This window comes from Alosa pseudoharengus, unplaced genomic scaffold, assembly GCF_046254945.1.
Source record: "Alosa pseudoharengus isolate Yale_2024_CS ecotype anadromous, Long Island Sound unplaced genomic scaffold, YU_APseudo_1.1 YU_APseudo_1.1_scf_1, whole genome shotgun sequence".
Lineage (NCBI taxonomy): Eukaryota > Metazoa > Chordata > Actinopteri > Clupeiformes > Clupeidae > Alosa > Alosa pseudoharengus.
In genome coordinates this window covers 35,619,981-35,639,359 of record NW_027468564.1, presented here as the reverse complement: position 1 = coordinate 35,639,359, position 19,379 = coordinate 35,619,981, and the positions used below count along the sequence as shown (strand labels likewise).

Genomic DNA, 19,379 nt, shown 5'->3' with positions numbered 1-19,379 from the left:
GAGGCGCCTATTCTCTTTCGTCTCACGCTGTCCAGCGAAGCCCAACCCCCATTATGTCTCGCTGCTTTGTGTGGTTCTGATGGCAGGAAGAGGGAACGCGCGGGGTTGTAGTCTGGTTGTTGTAGTACAGCTAGAGAACCACCGCGAACCACTGGAGACAGTGTTATCATAACGTTCTTTTTCTGTCACCCTGATATTGGACTATAAGTTAACGTTGCTTCGGTAACATACTGCAACAAGCTTCTCAGGTGTATATTGGACAAAATCCTGTCAATCCCTGGAGTATTAGAAGAACGAATGCTGATTTGAGTTGACGCTGGAAAACTCGTCGGTAAGTGCTAGACCATTTTGTGTTGCTAGATATCGATAGCTAGGATAGGTTAGCCACCATTAGTTCGTTAGTTGTCCTGTAACGTAGCGTTACTCCAATATTTAACGTAACAAATTAGTCACCGGGACATTTATGATTACAGCTGCATACAACTGACAGATAGGCTGGGTGAACCCAGCCTGATCTGACTGCGATTTCTGACAGTGTTTGCAAAATTAAAGATGCTGCTTAGCATGCAATGTTAAGTTATTGTCAAAATATTCTCTCCTTGACAAGTGTTCACAACTTTGTAAACTAGCTAACGTTAGCATTATGTCTTCTTTACTAAGTCAATGGTTTTTATTATTATTATTTTTATTATTCTGTAAATGTCGGGGATATTAACACTTTGAATGCCACACTGTTTTCGGAAGCTTTGGCCCAGAGTGCCAGCAATCTAGATCATTGTTGACGATTTTTGTAGACCCACAGTGTATTCTATGTTATAGCTATGCACACATACTATGGCTCGTTTGAAAGGTGAGACTTTAAGCTGTCAGTGGGTATAAACCGTTTATTTCTACATGCCTCTGTTCCTGAGAAATCCCAAGCCAAACAGTGGCTAGTTTTCATCAAAATCTCTGTTTTTTTTTTTTGCTAGATGGAGATATCCCAGCAAGCACACTAACGTGGCCATCACGTGGCCGCAACGTGATTTTCCAACCAAGGTTTACGTTGCCGCCACGTTAACACTTTGAGTGCCAAAAACTCAATATTGCGTTTTTAGCTCCCCCCCCCCCCCAAATTACGGAAATAGACACTCCAACACACCTTATGTGCGATTTTGGGAACTCTATGATGAATAGAACCAGAGCCCGTTTACGGAGAGCCGGATCACTCCCTATTAACTCCATTGTACCTGCAATCTGCTGCAGTTCCGCTAGGGGCGATCACGAATAAGTGCAAAAACAATAGGGTCTATGGAGCTAGACGGCTAAATGTGTCTCTTTCACCTGGTTGTCGTTGAAAAATCGAAGATTGGATTGTGGTTTCTGCAAGATCAATATGGATTAAAGGTCAAAAGTTGAATGAACGAGTACTTACGTCCTTTCGATTTCTTACAGGTTGGGTCGTTGTTGCCCACAACACACTAGCTTTCTGCTAATGAATGACGTCATTGACGCATTGGAAAGGCTTTTTAGAACAAATAAGTAACTCAAAAAATATAATACTCAGCGGTGTGTATTTTCTCTGCCCCCTCTTTTGCATGCAACATTCACATTTCTGGGCAAAAAAATATATCCCGAGAAAAGTGGATTTGAGGGGTACAGCTCCATAGACCTCCATTCATTCTGCACTTGAGCGCCCTCATGTGGAACCAGAACGGGACCTGCAACCAGTTCAGAAACCGGAAGTTTCCCGAGACTGGCGGTTCTCCCCTTATTAGACATTCTCTGATAGAACTGAAATAGATGACAATCGAAAACTCATTAAAAGGCATGATCTGGACATTTCGCCAGTGACCTGGCGAGACTGCCACCTAGTGATAAACCCACGAAAATAAATGGCCTGGTTTTGACCTGACGTGCATGCGTCACTGATTCGACTCAAAGCGGCAACCATCAAAAGCCAAGTTATGATAAAATATCCAGATAAAATGTCCAGACGTGCGTTTTCATGAGTTTTCGATCGTCATCTATTTCAGTTGTTTTGTAGTGCCCCCTAGTGAATGAGAACAGATACCGCAGGCATGGAAGTTGATAGTCATTGACCTTGTTAGTTTAGCTTCACCGGAGCATTGATCTTCAGCAGTCGTTAATAATGTCAAATAATTTGGCTGTTTAAGCTAATAGAGGTGTGTCTCATGTTACTAATAGAGGTTTGTGTGTGACAATTGTTTTTTCCCCTCTCTTCCGCCTTTCCTCTCTCCGTCTCTCTCGTTGGCTCTCTCTTAGGTGAAAAATGGAAGTCGCCGTTCCAGAGGAGCCGCAAAAGAAAGTCTTCCGCGCCCGAAAAACCATGAAGGCAAGAGATCGACCGCAGCTTGAAGTTCTCCACAACACCCTGTTGACAGTATCGGCAAACACCGCCACCCCACCTTCGTCGTCGCCGTCTTCATCAACTTCCTCGACGATCCCGGCATCTATGGTAAACGGCACGCATTCTGATGATGGTGTGAAGGCCACGGCGAAAAGCAAAGAACCGGGGAAGGAGAAGACGAAGGAGAAGGAGAAAACGGCCACAGTCAACGGGCCGAGCTCAAACTCGCCCGCCCCCGCCACCCCCGCGTCCGGTTCTGCGTCTCCGCACCTGGGACTGTCTCTGTCCCGGTCCCCCTCTCCGTCCACCCAGAGCCTCAAGCCCTCGGCGGCGGTGACGAAGAACGGAGAACGAAGAATGGGGGAGAAGACAGAGGAAGAGATGGAGGTAGACACGGATATGGACAAAGAGAAAGGGAATGAGAAAAAGGAGGAGGAGGAGGGTGAGACAGAGTCGAAGAAGAATGAGGGAAAGGCTTCTCGATCGTCCAGCCCTACAGAATTAGCCTCTGCAGCAGGTGGGTGAAAGGTCGCCTCGACACGTTTAATAGAGGAAGTGAGAAAGAGATGGGGAGTAATTGACTGGGCAATGACCTTGAAGTTGTCAACGACTTCACTTTTTAAAGGTAGTAGAGCCCGACCGATAAAGGATTTTGAAGGCCGATACCGATACAAATATTTGTTGATTTAAAAATCCGATATTCCGATATATCGGCCGATATATATATTTTTTTTTTCAGAAACGCGCAACAAAACATTAACAGATTTCCCTAACATTAGTTATTTGTAGTTATTTATGAGTATTGACTAAAATAATATGATAATGCATTTCAAAAACAAACTTGTTTATTTTTAAATAATATTGTCACAGTGGAACAGAGGAACATCGAAATATATTAAAGTTCTGATAAATAAAATGTATAAAAATAAAAAACTTAAGATATGAAACTTAGTCTTTTGAACAAAAACATAATAACAACAACAACCAAATCAAAGTTACCAGTATTAAAAGACTTAGCAAGCTTCATAAATATAACTTTGAACTAAGACTTAATAATTACAAAAAAGAATGATGACACTATTACTATCATCATCATTTGTATTATCATTAAACAAGAAACAGGTAACTCTTAAATGTTTGAGTGTGCGTGTGTAATAATTAGTCCCTATTGCCTTATAAGCTACCTTATAAACTCAATGTCAGCTTGCTTATCCCTTTACCTGCACTTTTAAAATTATTTCCATCAAGCTACATCAAACCATTTTCAATCATCAGTTGCTGCCTGCCTTCTAAAACCTACTATTTAGTGATCTAAATCCATTATGTAACGCGTTAATGCTGCGCTGAACGACAGTCTGAAACGCACACTTGGCGTCATTGGATTTCACACACGTGTAAAAGAAAAGCTAACTTTAATGCACAAGCTACGTTTTGCACAAGCTTGATACTTTTCTCTATGTCTAAATGTTCACTCCCCGCACGTATTACTTACATTTTACAATGCAGGGATTGTAATTACAGATATACTTGTTATAAATCATTACTTTATTTAGGCAGAAAAAGTTCGTTGTGGTTTCCAAGCTCATTAATGTTAACGTTAGCGGTCTTCCACTGATATTCATGGCATTAGCTAGCTTTGTGGTTAGCTAGTCTATGATGAGCCTAATTTAGCAATGGATAACGTCATACTGCATATTGTAAAACATAGGCTTTCAAAATAACAGGCCGGGGAGAGATGATACGTCTCACTGCTATAACTGTCACGCTATTAAAGAAATACATCTTCAGTCACATTGTCAAAAGTTAAAAGGACAGACAGTCAACTACACTGTAACAACGTAACGTAATTACTAGCGAATACCGCTTCACTCTCGGCTTATTTAACAGCAGCAAAACTGGACATTGTTTTCACGAATTTTGTCATGCTTATTTGAGTTAAGAGAACTGATGGGGATGTTCTTTTAATTGATATTTCAAGCAATGTATGTCTCGTGACCAAATCACCATGAACACACTTCACTGATGATCTCACTCGCGGATAACTGGTTCTCTCTGCCAGACTCTGGCTGGATCAGCAGGTTGCAGGATGTGTGGCGCGTTATACACGAGTGTTGCCAGCAGGGACAGTGTAGAGTGCCCTCTGGTGGACAAACTATACAACGCCAACACTCATGACATGGTTGAAGGGTGTTTCGTCCGTTTTTATTTTATTTTTAAAATATTCATTTATCGGCCATTATAAATGCCGATACCGATAGTTTGGAAAATGCCTAATATCGGCCGATAATATCGGCCCGCCGATAAATCGGTCGGGCTCTAAAAGGTAGGGTATGGGATTCTCTTTTTTGGCCATTTTTGCAAAATCACATGAAATCCTATTCCTAACCCACTGAGTTGGAAGCACTGAAATGGAAATTAAATCAATCATCTGTGAAAAGGGCAGGGCTCGAAAAACTCCATCCATTATTTCCAAGACCACCTAGAATCATTGGACAGTAAGTTCGTCAATCAAACGGTCTTACTATACCCCCCTCACCCTCGCGCGCATGACCCCTTCGTGCACATACTCAAAGCTCGTGATCCAGTCAGTGCAAGTTGCTTCCGTTTGACGTTATCCTGCGGTACTGGAGCTAGCTGATAACTAGAAGTAGGGATGTAACGATTACCGGTATAATGGTAAATCGCGATAAAAATGTTGACAATAATAATTACCGTTTTCATTTCAAATATCATGATTATCACTGTTGATTACCGCGGTGTGGAAACCGTGTTTTTAATCCTTCCCAGCTTCATCCGAGCCTGCTTTTGACATACAGTAGGCCTGATACAATGGAACAGAACTGGTACCCTACTGATTCTGTTGTCTAATAGATGGTTTTAACTACGATTCGGATTAGGCTACACCTGATTTTAAAAGGCGGAACTTTTTCACCGCAAAATGTGCACTGTATCATGTACTGTAGCCACTCTGCATCTTTTTATGTTCGCGTCCACATTAAATCCATTCCACTCACGTTATCAGGAGAATACAGTAGCCTAACGTTTTATTTTGAACGCTTACTTTGGTCTCACTCATTGCATCCAAATAACAGAAATAGCAAACTCCAAGTTATGGTAGGGTAAGTTAAGCTATAAGCACATAGCCAATTAAACATGAAGAAAAAAGTGAACGGGACACTTTTTGAAACTATTTCAGCTTGTGTAGGCCTATCAGTGCTTTCTGAACATATTGAACAAACTTTTAGAAATACCGTGATAATACCGAAAACTGTGATAATTTTGGTCACTATAACCGTGAGGTTAAATTTTCATACCGTTATATCCCTAACTAGAAGATAATGGCAGACAAGACGCCACCACCACCACTACCACTAGCAAACGTAAAGAGGAAATCTATATTTGAGAGAGCAATTGCGAACAAAACGGCTGTAAGAGAAAAGGTGAAAACAAGAGTCATCCTAGGCGCTGCTTTCCAACGTTGGCAACAACTGAAGGATCAGGATGGTCTACAAACAGATGCGGCTGTGGCATTTTTTTCTGCTGAAAAGCCGATGGACTATTAACCCGCGCGACATATTATGGAGTATTTTTGTCATTTACACAACGGTAAAACCACAAAGTTAACGGGTCTTTATGGCCTCTTGCCGTCAGCTTATTAGCAGCTACATGTGGCTAACACAAACAATTGCAGTGTTGTGGTCCTGGCTATTGCCTTGTAATCTTTTATAGTCAATGTCTCTTAGTTCATAAGTCTGTATTTTCTTATGTACTGTATGTAAAATCATGCGCCTTTGGGCATTTGTGGAACTGCAACCTTTTTGGAGGTGAATAAAGAACGTAGAACTAGCTAGCTAACTAACCTGCTTGGGGAGGAAGCTGATGTGAGCGATTGTATGTATGTATGGAGACTAGAGCTCATATAGTGCAACCTACGCTAGCCTGGCTCGCTCTCGCGCATCTGAGTTTTCGATCGTGCATGATTGCGTGTCCATGTTCTTCGAATGGGTGCAGTCAGGGCCAGCGTTTGAGGAAAGAGGGTAGGACCATTTGAGTTGTGTATTTTCAAAATCTGCCGGCCGTTTTGTAAATTCCATACCCCACCTTTAATACTGTTCCTAATTCTTAACACCCCCCCCCCCCCCCCCCCCAACCCCCCCCCCCATCAAACAGCCACCGATGCCACATCCTCAAGAAAGAAGCGGCCGCCGTCTCCGGACAGAGAAAAGAGCGAAGAGAAGGCGGGAGAGGCGACCACAGAGGAGGAGAGGGGGGGCAAGCGGCTGAGGGTGGAGGGCCTCGAACTGGAGGTAGAAGCGCAGATAGAGCTCAAGATCACCGAGGGTGCTGCTGACAGCCGCCTGAAAATTGAGAAGGTCAGTAGGAAGCATTGGACACAGATATTTGCCAAGCCGTCAACACACAAACACACACACACACACACACACACACACGCTATGTAATGTTGTACAGTTGTAATGTTTTTTTTTTTTTGTGCATTTGTTGTTTGAGTGGGTTCGACAGAAGGAATGTTGAATTTTTGTAAAAACTACTTAAAATGTTGAATTTTCTAAAAGTTTTATTTAAAATTCTTGAATTAATTGAAATCAATCCTGACAATTTGTTGTGCTGTATGTAGATAAAGCAGTACAGTTTGTACCCTGCTTGTTTTAAGGTGGGTACTGTGATGTGTCCAAATAGTTTGATGTGACAAAACATTGTTCAAAACTGTTCCTTTTTCACACGTTGTGCATTTTCTTAGCTTTGATCTCACATTGCTGTCTTTTTCTCTTTATCCCTGCCCTCACCACCCTTCTCTCTCTCTCTCTCTCTCTCTATCCCTCGCTCCGTCTCAGGTGGTGCAAAAGCTGGTGGAGGAGCGGCTTCGCGTGCTGGAGCTGACCGTGTTCGACCGTACTCTCCAGGAGCTGAAGGAGAGAGTGGAGAAGATCGACTGTGCTACCAAGCACCAGGGCACGCTCAACACACTACAGGTGAGACGTGTTCAAGTGAACTGATGGGTCTGAAGGATTAACAGATGAGATGCAGGTACAAGTGAGGCTACAGTTTCAGTATGACTGCACAACCGCTAGTTGTCGATAGTTACAGTATCTCTGAGTTGTCTTCTGTGACATTTTGATTATTTAACGTTAACGTTATGTTTCACTTTTCCCAATTTTTTAGGCCAGAATCGCCCGACTAGTCAAGAAATTTGGAGCTGCTAACCAGGCATCGGAGAACAGCAGAAAGGTCCAAGAGGTGAGTGAATTGGTTGATGCCGGTGCGGAATTTAGGTTAGATGTAGCTAAAAGAATTGAATGCAGTTATTGCTGGATAATGTCCAACCTGAACGAGATTTATAATACCAAGGGGTTTTTGTGAACATCTTAAGCCACACAAAAGTGTTGTCTCAAATGTCTCTGAAGACTAAAAAACCCAGTAAAACCCAGCAATAATCCTAATCCAACTAAACAAAATGAACATAAATATCAGTTCAATTTTGTTCACTGCATTTGAACACTGAAAGTTTTGTGTCTGAATAAATGTTACATAGTTAGTAAAAATGAAAAAGCAAAACATAAAATGAAAAGGTAGATTACTATCAGTAGGCTTGTTGCGTAAATAGAACGTTCGATATTTCCGGGTTGTCACGGTAGGCCGCACAACTTCCTGTTACTTCTGTCAGAGCAAGTCTGATAGCGAGCAGCTGCTTGTCAGAGCGAGAACGATAACGTTAACTTTAGTCAACAAGGAAGATGGCATTTTACACACGATGCTTGCAGGACCGGCCAAGGATAACAGTTAACGATGTACATAGGATTATACAATCCTCAACATCAGCCCCAAAGAGCAAACGGGAGAAGGGGTTTAAAATGTGTATTTCCAGCTACATTGATAATTACGAAGGTAAGTTCATTTACTATGCTTTGTATTAGTCTAGTAGCCTAGCCTATGAGCTATCTTGCTAACCGGTAAACATTGAATGAGCCTGACGAATATTATCTCTTTTTAAGTGTTTTGATCATAGCATGATATTATTCTTAACTCAGTGTCAAACACATAGCCAGAGACAGGGAGAGTGAGTGTCCGAGCTACCTGCCATAGGTCACTGAGGAAGAATGAGAAACCTCACGACCTCAGAGTAGGATCGAAGATAGTTGAGTTGTTCCAAGCCAGTTCTGCTCCACCATGTCCTGGGGATTTTGTGTGGCTAGGTTCTGTATCAGTAACATCGGCAGAAGGTAGCACTCAAATATCTAACCTAGCCCTCATGAAAACTCCAGGAACTGGTTGTGACTGCTGTTATTTATATAAGTTAAGCTTAAGTTAAGTTTGTAAGTTAAGTTGTAGGTTAGTTGAAGTTTCAGTTATGTGTATGTTCAGTATTCATGTAACGTTTTTGACTTGTAATAGCCTACTAACATCTCATATGTAATACTAACATATTTTGATGTTCAAAAAACAGAACTAAAAACGACTATTTTTGGTCATTTGATAACTAATATGACTAATATGATATGGTTAAGCCTACTACCATGACTAACAATCTGAAATGTTGTTTTTGTTCCATTTCCTGTGCCTGTGTTATATTTAAGATGGTAATCTGTAATATGATCAGTTTGTAAAATTGTCTCTCTTTATTTTAAAGATTACACTTTACCGGCACTCATTCCCGGTGCAACTGTGTGATGCTGTGTGTTCATGTGTGGCTGGTAAGGCACAGTGCAATCACAATGTTGCGCTGCTCTATCAGACAGCACATTACCCACAGCTTCAGATCAGTGCTGTACCCCCTGTCCTTAGTTGCACTGAAACAGAGCAACGCTGGCACAAGCCAAGCTCTGAGAGCTTTATTAACCACACTGTTTCATAGTGTAGTCAGTCAGCTGTATTGGTATGTGTGCAAAGATTGCTTTCGTTAAAGACCATTACTATCAATAGGGTGTGAAGCCAGACATGGTCGTGTTGTCAGCCAAACCCAAGCAAAGGACGGTTGGAAATGGTGTAAGGTAATAATGTTTTAACTTGAGTATTTTTATCATTTAAATAAAACATGATTAAAATCTGAAAATAAACACATCTGAAACACAGCATGTTACCATGTACACACAGGAGCACACTTTACAAAGCACTGAGGGCAGAACTGCCAGATGTGGACATGCTCAAAGCACTGAGGGCAGAACTGCTTGATCTGGATGTGCTCAAAGTGGCTGAGGTATATAGCGATTTCCCTGCGAACTTGGCGCCACTCATCACCACCATGGCCATTAGTTCTGATGTTCCACTAGTCCAGTCCGCACTAGGGGAAGTGCAGGAGGGAAGTGCCATCGCCTCTCAGCACCCAGTAGCACCCACCAGGACCATCCAGTTGCACTCAGATGCACCTCCACCTCCACCTCTGCCGTTGGCTGATTACAGGTTGGAGCCTACAACCTGTCAATTTGTTTGCAGTGTACAACAACAACTTCACCTGGCCTCCCTGCAGACAAGTATTGAAATGGCCAGACAGGTGGAGGCTTCCACGCGGGACCAGAGCTCGTCTGCAGAGTGGCATCAGGTTCGCAGACCGCGGCTAACGCCCTCACGCTTTAGAGAAGTGTGCCATGTTAGAGGTCAGAGTGCAGCACAGCAGCTCGCTCAGAGGATTTGGAAGGGCACAGTTCAGACTGCTGCTATGAAGAGGGGCCTGGTACACCAACCTTTTGTCACGGAGGAGTACTGCAGGGTCAAGAACACAAACTATTGGCCCTGTGGGTTTATCATCCACCCCGATGCCCCCTGGTTAGGGTGTTCTCCTGACGGGGTTGTATTTGACCCAACCGAAAACCCTCCCTATGGTTTGGTTGAGATTAAATGCCCAAATTGCAAGAGCTATATTGATTGCAAGTACTTGAAGTTGCATGGCAACACAATGCAATTAAAACGGCAGCACAGCTACTACTGGCAGGTCCAAGGCCAGCTTCTGATAAGTGGAATGGAGTGGTGTGACTTTGTGGTGTTTGCAGAGGATGACATGATCATCCAAAGAATCTACAAAGATGCAGAGGTTGCACAAATCATTAGGGAGAAAGGGGATCACTTCTTTTTTTATTTTTACATGGCTGTGTTTGAAATAGATACTGTTACTATTTAGCTACTCTTAGAATCATTTACATTAAATCAGTTCTACTTTTGAGTGTTAAATCGAATCAGTTCAGGTATATAGATTTGTATAAATAAATCCGTTTTGTATGGATTTGTAAAAATTAACAATGACATCCCTACATTTGTGGATGTTTGTAAACAAACAACATATCAGCTTAAGATATGTATGAATTTGTAAAAATGAACAATACCATCTCTAAATTTGTGGATGTTTGTAAACATACAACACATATCAGTTCAAGTTTTGTATAGATTCATAAAAATGAACAATAAAACTTCAACAAAGAAATTAGAACTGATTGTAAACTGATTTGTGAACTGATTCATAAAAATTCTAGACCATTCATTTCTGTATTGCCTATGCCTTCACCAGTGGTCCATTCTGGTAATTCACCAAGTACGTTCCATTTTTTAAATATTTTTATGATATTTAATTTGTTCATTCTGAGATAGAGAAATGGAAAGAGAAAGGTATAGGTAGAATGGTAGATAGTGGGAGTGGCATTAGGCAACCATATGACTGTGCTGTTTTTAACCGTATTAACTATTTTACGCTTTCCAGCACATTTAACCGTATTAACTATTTTACGCTTTCCAGCACATCATAAAAATATTTAAAAAAAATGGAATGACATACTTTTTTAATTTTACTTAAGTAAGTTTCTCAAAAAGGACATTTTACTTTTACTCGAGTACATTTTTAAGGGAGTAATTGTACTTTTACTTGAGTATAGATTTTCAGTACTCTAACCCCCACTGCAACCCAGACACACACAGAGAGTTAGGCTACTACATACAATTGCATAACAACATGGACCAACCTTGTGTAAAAACAAATATCCTCATCGGATCCTTGGAGGTGTTGGAGTCCAAACCGAGACTGCAGTTGCAGTGATTGGACTTGTTGTTGGAGCTCCTCTATCTTCCTCCTCAGGGCTTCGTGTTCATCAGACAAAGTAGGCGTGATCTCGATGTACTACTTCCTTCTCTGTGACCACCTCGGTGTCAGACTCCATCGGAAAGGGGGTTAAGTCATTTAGAGACGAGTGACCGTCGCAGGAAGTGCATCACAACAAAGGGACGCCAGACCCTCTTGTAACAGCTGTAACCTACTCGGTGATATTGCAGACTCGTAAAATTAGTTAGAACATAAGGCAGAAAAACGACACGTTTCCTCATGCTGCTTCCTTATGTTGGAATGTGCAAAAATATACACTCAATGAACAATCAAGAGGATGCCTTCTTGTATGTGATTTCTGCAACAGTGATACTGCAAACGTGTTGATATTGTTGATTTTTATGCTGTAGAGTAAAGCATGTCACACAATAGCCTAGCCTACAGAAAACACTTAATTGATATGATATAATGATAACTTGTTAAATGTATGCCTACAATGGTTTATTAAACATCATAGTCATTTATTTCGTCAGTCATCATGTTCATGTTAATGAATAGGAAGGACATTTAAACCATAGCCATAAACCAAAATTTCTCGCAATATCTGCCGTGAGTCCCTATGCGTGAGTCACAAGCTCTTCCCAGCTGACTCTGGCAGATCACGTGGATAGTCATTTGAGAACGGTTATTTAATAAATAAATGTGAATTACGAATAATGATAAAAAGCTTCTACCTAATGTGACTATTTTTTATATAAACTGTAAAAGAAAATATGTGTTTTCCCGCTGTATTCTCCATAAAGAGTAAAGTAAATGATGTACTTAGTTCCGGAATTGGCGTCACTTCCTGGACTCGTCTGAGGCTGGTCTGAGGTCTCTAAATGACTTAACCCCTACTGCTCCATCGGTAGGTCAGGGGAAGGAGGCCTCTGCCGACGTTGCCAGACAAGCAAGCCGAGGCGCTGGTACGCTGAACTCATTCCAGGCAAACAAACAAGGAACACTGCCTTTCTTCAGTCGTTTCTGCCCCCCAGTGATCGTTACAAAATCCTCAAAAAGGAAACGACAACTGCAGACACGAGTGTATTCAGTTGGAGTGAAGCTATCCCTGTGGATCTTGACTAGCCACTTTGATCTCACCCCAAGATCCACAGGGAAGCGATGAAAACTAATCGTTCCATTGTATTTCGATGAATTTCCACACATTGGCAACAATGTAAAGACGTTCGTCTGGATTGACGCTGAAATGTAATTCATTTTCTCTAATTGACTCATAATTGCTGTCTAACTAAACTACTGGTTTTGTTTAATATCGCTCTCTCTCTGACAGGAGATAACGTTAGCGTAACCGGAAGTCGTACGACCTACCGTGACCACCCGGAAATATCGAACGTTCTATTTATGCAACAAGGCTAAAGACACGTGATCGTTCTACACCAATACGGTAGTTGCTTTTTGTCAACAGAATGGCAAGATGGCTGCTACCATGTCTTCATCAAGCAGTACCGACAACGAGGAAAGCATATATAAAAGTCTTGAAAAATCGAAATTATCAAAACACAAACATTGTTATATGCACATTGCTTCTGTGAAGCACCAGGAGGTAAATGATTTCACCACCACTCGATGGAATACATTCAAGACATGCCTACAACAGTGGCTCGGCTTGAAGGGTGAGTCTCGGGATGTGGCTGAAACCTACAAACACTGTCTAGATGTGGATTTTGAAAACATTCCCGAGGATGCTGGCTTCCATCATACGTGCTACTGTAGGTTTACAGACAAAAAGGCTATAGCAAAGGTGGAAAGACGTCTCGCACGTGAGGTAGAGCTTACGGAAGTTACGGAAGACCACAATGCATTCGAGGCCATTCCATCGACATCTACTAGCAGCATGGTCCAGAGTCCATCTAAGAAACTCCGATCCAGGTCAGGCCTGCCAATTGCAGGCTCTGGTCCCGTCCTTCCTGCCCTGTGCATAATATGCAAGAAAAAGGAAAAACTGATAAACAAAGCAGGCAAACGACAAAGGGATCCTCTGTCAAAGGCTGAAACATTAACAGCAGGTAAGTAAAAACACACACACACACTGTGGTTGAGTGACTGAAAGGTACAATTATTTGTGAGAGATATGTCAACAAACTCAAGAGTTATCCTTTTTGTTTCGTTAAGGTCAATTGCAGAAAGCTGCTGAGTTGAAGGAGGACGAAAGCATTCTCATTCATATTAAAGACAAAGACTGTGTGGCTCTGGAGGTGCAGTACCACAAAGGCTGCTACAATCGGTACACTAGGTTTTTGACGAGGCCTGCCAAACCAGAGAATGAACAGTACGTTATTTATTATATTGCATTTCAAGGAGCTACTAACTTAACATTGCAGTATATAAGTAACATCCAATTTGCCTTCTGTTGCATGTGCACACAATCACAAGACGTATTCATTTGCTCACATCTCATTGTTATGTGTTTTAGGAATGAGCAAATATTTGACGTCCGCTACAAGATATTCTGCGAGAAGATCATCCGCCAAAGGCTGCTTATCAACCAAAGTACAGGTAACTGAAATACATTTTTCTCAAGTTTTATTATTATTGTGGCTTCACACAAAATGTGTGTAAACAGTTTTTAAGTCTTGCTGTTTGCACAGACATGTACCAGTTGGCAACAAGGAGAACAGCTGATGTGTATTGTGTGTGTGTGTGTGGTGTGGTTTGTGATGTGTGCCAGTGCATCTTTGTGCTGTATGGCAGATAAGCTCTAGCCTGTAGTGTATTGTATGACGCACACCACTCTGGTTTTGATGGTACTCCTGTAACTCTTAATTGTCCCTGTTTTGTTGTGTGTGTTTGTGAGAGCAACGCGAGAGTCATACTGGCAGCTTCATCTGTCAACAGTCCGATTAATGATGCCATGGTTTTTTAAATTTGTGAAGTAAATTATGCTTGATATTTACCTGCATACTGGCTGGAAATGGTGCTTTAGATGGTACTCCTGTAACTCTTAATTGTCACTGTATTGTTGTGTTGCAGACAGGATACGTTGAAGAAGAGGCTGACTTGTGAATTCTCCCAGCTGGGGTTCGACACCCCCAAGCGTGCAGATTGCTGACCAACTGGATCTTATAGTTTTAGTGTTCGACCAGGCTATATATGCCAAGGCACAGCAAATACGCTGGAAGAATGATTGCTTTACTTAACGTTTAGCCATTAGATTAGGCGAATTCCATACATGCATGTCCTACTTGAGCGTTTGTTGCAAATGTTGGATTCACGATCGTTTTGCGTTGTGTTTTAGTTCTGATGTCTGTATTGAAGATGGTCAATAAAGCTTGACTGCTGGATCAGGATCGGTGATCAAAATAATTTATTGTAGATGGTACAACACTCACTAACCGAGCACAGGCTAAGTCTCAAACAGTAAAACTGCACAGAGTCTAACAGGTGTGGTAGTTAGTAGAAGCGGGCTGCTGTTGAACTTCTTGGCCTAAGATGCTCCCTGAGTCGCTTCCTCCGATCCGTTTGGAGATGCAGGACTGCAAGATACCCTCATTGAATCTGAAGTTGTTGCCCCAGGATCCATCAATTGGGTAATACATGGTCATGACTACAATCGCACTATGAGAGCTCATAAACTTCTCTCTGAGAGTCTGCAGCGCATCAGATTTACCAGCTTCTTGGACTCCTTGCCACCACAAGAGAACGCTGTACATGGATGTCATCACTGACACGAAATGTGCCTTTCCAGACAGATTGGTGGATGTTTTGAGTGCAGATCAGTGGTTTGATGGATGTTTTGAGTGCAGATCAGTGGTTTGATAGTATGTGTTCAAAATATGCTGACTTTGTTCAGAGGAAAAGTACAGAGAATGCAACCTTTGCTTTCTGGAGCTCATATCTTGACATGATGCTGCTACTCCTCCTGTTTGTGAGAGCAACGCGAGAATCAAACTGGCAGTTTCATCTGTCAACGGTCATCTGTGAACAGCATGAATCCTTGATTCACTTTTTAGACTTAACACTATCCAAGGGGGATGACAAAAGAATTGAATCAATTCAAAAGAATAAATTTTTCGCAAACCACTAACGCACGTAATGCTCGTAACACACTTTTGATGGCAGACAAGTAATCATCCAAAACAATTGATCCAGAACATTCCTATTGGTCAATTCTTAGGATTGCATAGAAATTGCAGCAATGTCACAGATTTCAAGTGCAAAGCTATTGAGATGAGTGAATGCTTCCAAGAGAGAGGTTACCCCTTATCTTACGTCTCCTCAGCTTACCAGCGGGCGTTAATGAAGAACTGAACTGAATCTGTCCTGCTTTCTATGAACTGTAACTTTTGTATGTGACATGAAATGGTCTCTTGTTTGTTTGATAACATGCTGCATCTCGTTTTTAATGATATATGATGATTTTAGTCTAAGAAGTGACCTGCTTTCTGTGTGCCAATTTTGCTGGCCTTCACCCTTGATTATATTCTGGTGTTGCGGGGTGTGACTTAATGACACAGTGATGAGACCAATTACATCTTAGCCTATCCAGCTGAAATTCTCGAATTGTTCCAATGATCTGTTTTCAATATATTGGGTGTCTCATCTCTAGTTATCATTGACTCTGAGGAAGACACTGATGTGTCGAGACGTTAGTCTGTTTGCACCAAAATAAAAGACTGCAAGTAAACAGTGTGCTCCAGATTCCTTCTTTTAGGCGAGGATCACTTTAGGCAGCGGCAAACGTAACGCAACGCTCAGACCATAATACGTTTTACCTCGTTCCTAAGCAACACAAACAGTTTGTCAATTGAATGCGCTCGCGTTGCACTTTGAAAGTTGAACCAAGTTCAACGCTCAGCTTGTTCAACGTGAGCCTTACGCCAGCGTTGCCACCGTTCCGCTGCCGAATCATAGAGAACAATAGGAAACCTGCGGCTTGCCGCTGGCTAATGTGATCCCCGCCTTAATCATAAACTACAGGCCCATCTCTAAACTACCCTTCGTCTCTAGCTACTTTGTCTCTAGCTACTACCTTTTGTTCTCAGGAGAAAATTGTCTCTTCACAATCATCCTCCTACCTGATCACCCATAGCATCTTTGACAAATTCCAGTCTGGTTTTAGAGCATTACATAACACAGAATCACATATAATAGAATATTACATAGCACAGTGTTGTGCACAAGGGACAGCAAACTGGCGCAATTCAGGGGAGAGAAAAACCAAGATATAATATTCATCGAACATCACCGGAATATTATGTGTTAACAACGCAAACCTTTGCGGTGAAAACAGATCTCATGGAGCCTCAAAAAAAATTCTTTAAACTTAAATTCAGAAGCCAGGAGAAATTTACTGTAAGGAACGCTTTGACAAAATGCTCTTTCTCCTGTTGAAAAGGATTGGATGAGCCACAAAGCTTTGTATTTATTAATAATCTTATAGATTTGTTTTTATTATTTAGCTGTTGCGTTGATATACTTGAAATTCTTGACATACTTGACCGTACTTTTTTTATCGTTTCAGGAGCTCAAAAAGACCCCACTTGCACCCCAAGTGAATACTGCTGCTACTACTGGTATTACCAATGGCATTAGGTATGTTGCTTTACATGACTATTACACTTGGCCTCTTGGTTTGTGAACCAGGATTATTCTTTGTCTCTATTTTTATGCCTTTGTCTCTATTTTATGCCCTAACGCTGGTGACTCTGGCCAGAGCTTTGCACCCAAACGGTGGGGCAGGAGGGGTCGTTTCCGTGACAACGGCCTGTGCACCTACCCAAAGCGCCGCAGCTGTTGTGGGAGTTGCCACATCCTCTTCAGCCAACCCGGCTAGCAGCGTTCCTGCGGTAACAGGAGCAGCGGCTCCGGCCACACCATCAGCTAGTGCCATGGCCTCAAAGACAGGTACGATTAGTGTGTGTGAGCATTTTTGTTATGATTCAGAACCAGATTGTACACATTCAAGTTTAAAGGATTCTCAGCCTTTGATTCTGTCACACAAGCCGTACAATGCACACAAGCCGTACTTATTTCAGTTGCTGACAGCTCTCAGTAACGCTGTTTCGTCCCTTGTTTTCCACAGACAATCAAGTATCAAGCAGCACAGCAGTCAAAGCTGCAGCTCAGGTAACCACTCGTCCCTCATAAAGCAATATCAATCTCTAGAACTGCAGCTCTGTCATAAGATACACACACACACACACACACACACACACACACACACACACACACACACACACACACAAAATGTGTTTTCAGATTAGTCTGATCCCCAGACTAGACTCATTCCGTATTTGGCACAGTATTGGCGTCAAGTCTAGGTCTATTTAATTGAGGGTTTCTCCCACGGGATATCTTAAAAAATTAGCAGTTGAATACGTAATCGTAAGAGAGGAAAGAGCAGCAATCTTACCATGTCTGACTACTCACGTGAACAAAGTGCAGGGCTGAAGCGTAGGCTAAGCATACAGTATGAGCACAGTTAAATGCACCTCTAATATGCTAGGATTTAAAAACCTCATGAATCATTCACTTCCTTTATCCAAATGCAAGCAGGGTGCGATTAGTCAGAAAATCACAGAAAAAAGAACAATTAACAGGCCGGATTCTAGAGTCAGTCTTTTCCATTCAATGCTCCAGTTCTGCTGTGAGGATGACAAGCAGGTGTAGTGCACATCTGTTTCTCTCGTTCCAGGATCTTGGTCCGTTCATGTCCTCCTGCTTGTGTTTATTTTGGGGAGATTGAGCGCATAATTTGTCAAGCAGGGTGCCCGACTCAATAGGCCTACCAAAATGCCTACAGATTTAGATGCAAGCTGTGACGATCAGCAAGCTTTCTAATTAATCCCAAACATCGCTAGGCCACCAGAAATATTGGCTGATTGAACAGTGTTATACCTGTGCATTATATAGCGTCAGTTGCGCACAAAATAATATAGCCTAATGAGCATGGGGCCTTCTTCAAACTCTTTTTCTTACCTTCTATCTCTGTCTTTGCAATGTCTCTGTGTTACAGACTGTAGTTAAATGTCCGCCAGCATCATCGTTGCGGCAAGGCACAGCAGTGTATCTCGTCACAAAAAAGCCGGTAAGTGTTATCCTGTATAGTGTACAAGTGTGTAATAGCCAACAAGTCAGGGATCCTCGCTTAACTAAGGTATGACTCACGACTTTTCTCCATTAACATTTTTTCCAAGATGCTGCTGTGTGACGATAAGGGCTGGATGGCTAATATGGAAAGCCGTCTAGCCGCGAGGACAGCGGATCTTACATCGGAACGAGCTCGAGCAGCTCAACTGCTTGCTGAGAATGCAAGTTTGAAAGTGGAGACCGACAACCTCCGACAAGAGCTGCAGGGGCTGAGAGAGACCAGTCAGACCAGTCAGGGGGGGTCAGCTGGGATAGGAGAACCGCATTCGGCTCTTCACTCTACTGCACCAGAATTTGATTCTTCAATGTTGTTAGATTATCACGTGTCCTTATCCAACAGCATCCGAATGACCGGTCAACGTCCAGATGTGAGCTTGCGTCATTTTGGACCAGAAGACCATGCTAGACTCCACACACTGAGCTTCGGCCAAGTGGGCAGATATGGATGCTTGCTCTTCAGGCACATCATCTCGGAGGAGAACTACAAGGCATGGAGCAAAACCACAAACTGGGATGGTTCTAGAGGTAAACGAGCACTGCCTCAAAATGTGAGGACCTTCGTGGTTGCTACACTGAAGCGACACTTTCCTGACATGGACAGGGGGGAACTGAAAGAGTGTATTGACAAGATCAACGAATTCCTGCGTACAACACGTAAGAATTCCTAAGGACTCACTCTGCTCTGAAGAACACAGAACACTGTACTGTAGCTCACTGCACTGTATACATTTGTATTGTAACAATAAAGTTCATTATTTTAATTTTAAAAAAAAGTTTTCTCTGAAGCACTTTTCTGACTTCATCTTTAGACCTGTTATTGAAAATATAAGGAGTAGAAAG

At 42.1% G+C, this 19,379-nt stretch overlaps 1 protein-coding gene across 3 annotated transcripts; it reads left to right on the top strand.

Annotated features, from left to right (window-relative positions):
• Positions 1 to 105: 105 nt before the first annotated feature.
• LOC143126355 (uncharacterized) lies at positions 106 to 19,281 on the top strand. 3 transcript variants are annotated; one of them, XM_076288255.1, is made up of 10 exons: positions 106 to 331; positions 2,266 to 2,867; positions 6,521 to 6,723; positions 7,204 to 7,341; positions 7,532 to 7,606; positions 16,912 to 16,982; positions 17,104 to 17,294; positions 17,473 to 17,516; positions 18,406 to 18,477; positions 18,587 to 19,281. In XM_076288255.1, the coding sequence occupies exons 2-10, from the start codon at positions 2,273 to 2,275 to the stop codon at positions 19,205 to 19,207; spliced, it is 2,010 nt and encodes a 669-aa protein (XP_076144370.1). In that variant the 5' UTR covers positions 106 to 331; positions 2,266 to 2,272; the 3' UTR covers positions 19,208 to 19,281. The 3 variants fall into 3 exon arrangements, with proteins under 3 accessions (XP_076144370.1, XP_076144371.1, XP_076144368.1); XM_076288256.1 differs by lacking the exons at positions 16,912 to 16,982; positions 17,104 to 17,294; positions 17,473 to 17,516; positions 18,406 to 18,477; positions 18,587 to 19,281 and adding exons at positions 12,856 to 13,456; positions 13,563 to 13,719; positions 13,864 to 13,946; positions 14,421 to 16,074; XM_076288253.1 differs by lacking the exons at positions 16,912 to 16,982; positions 17,104 to 17,294; positions 17,473 to 17,516; positions 18,406 to 18,477; positions 18,587 to 19,281 and adding exons at positions 9,290 to 9,357; positions 9,461 to 10,811.
• The last annotated feature ends 98 nt before the right edge of the window (positions 19,282 to 19,379 follow it).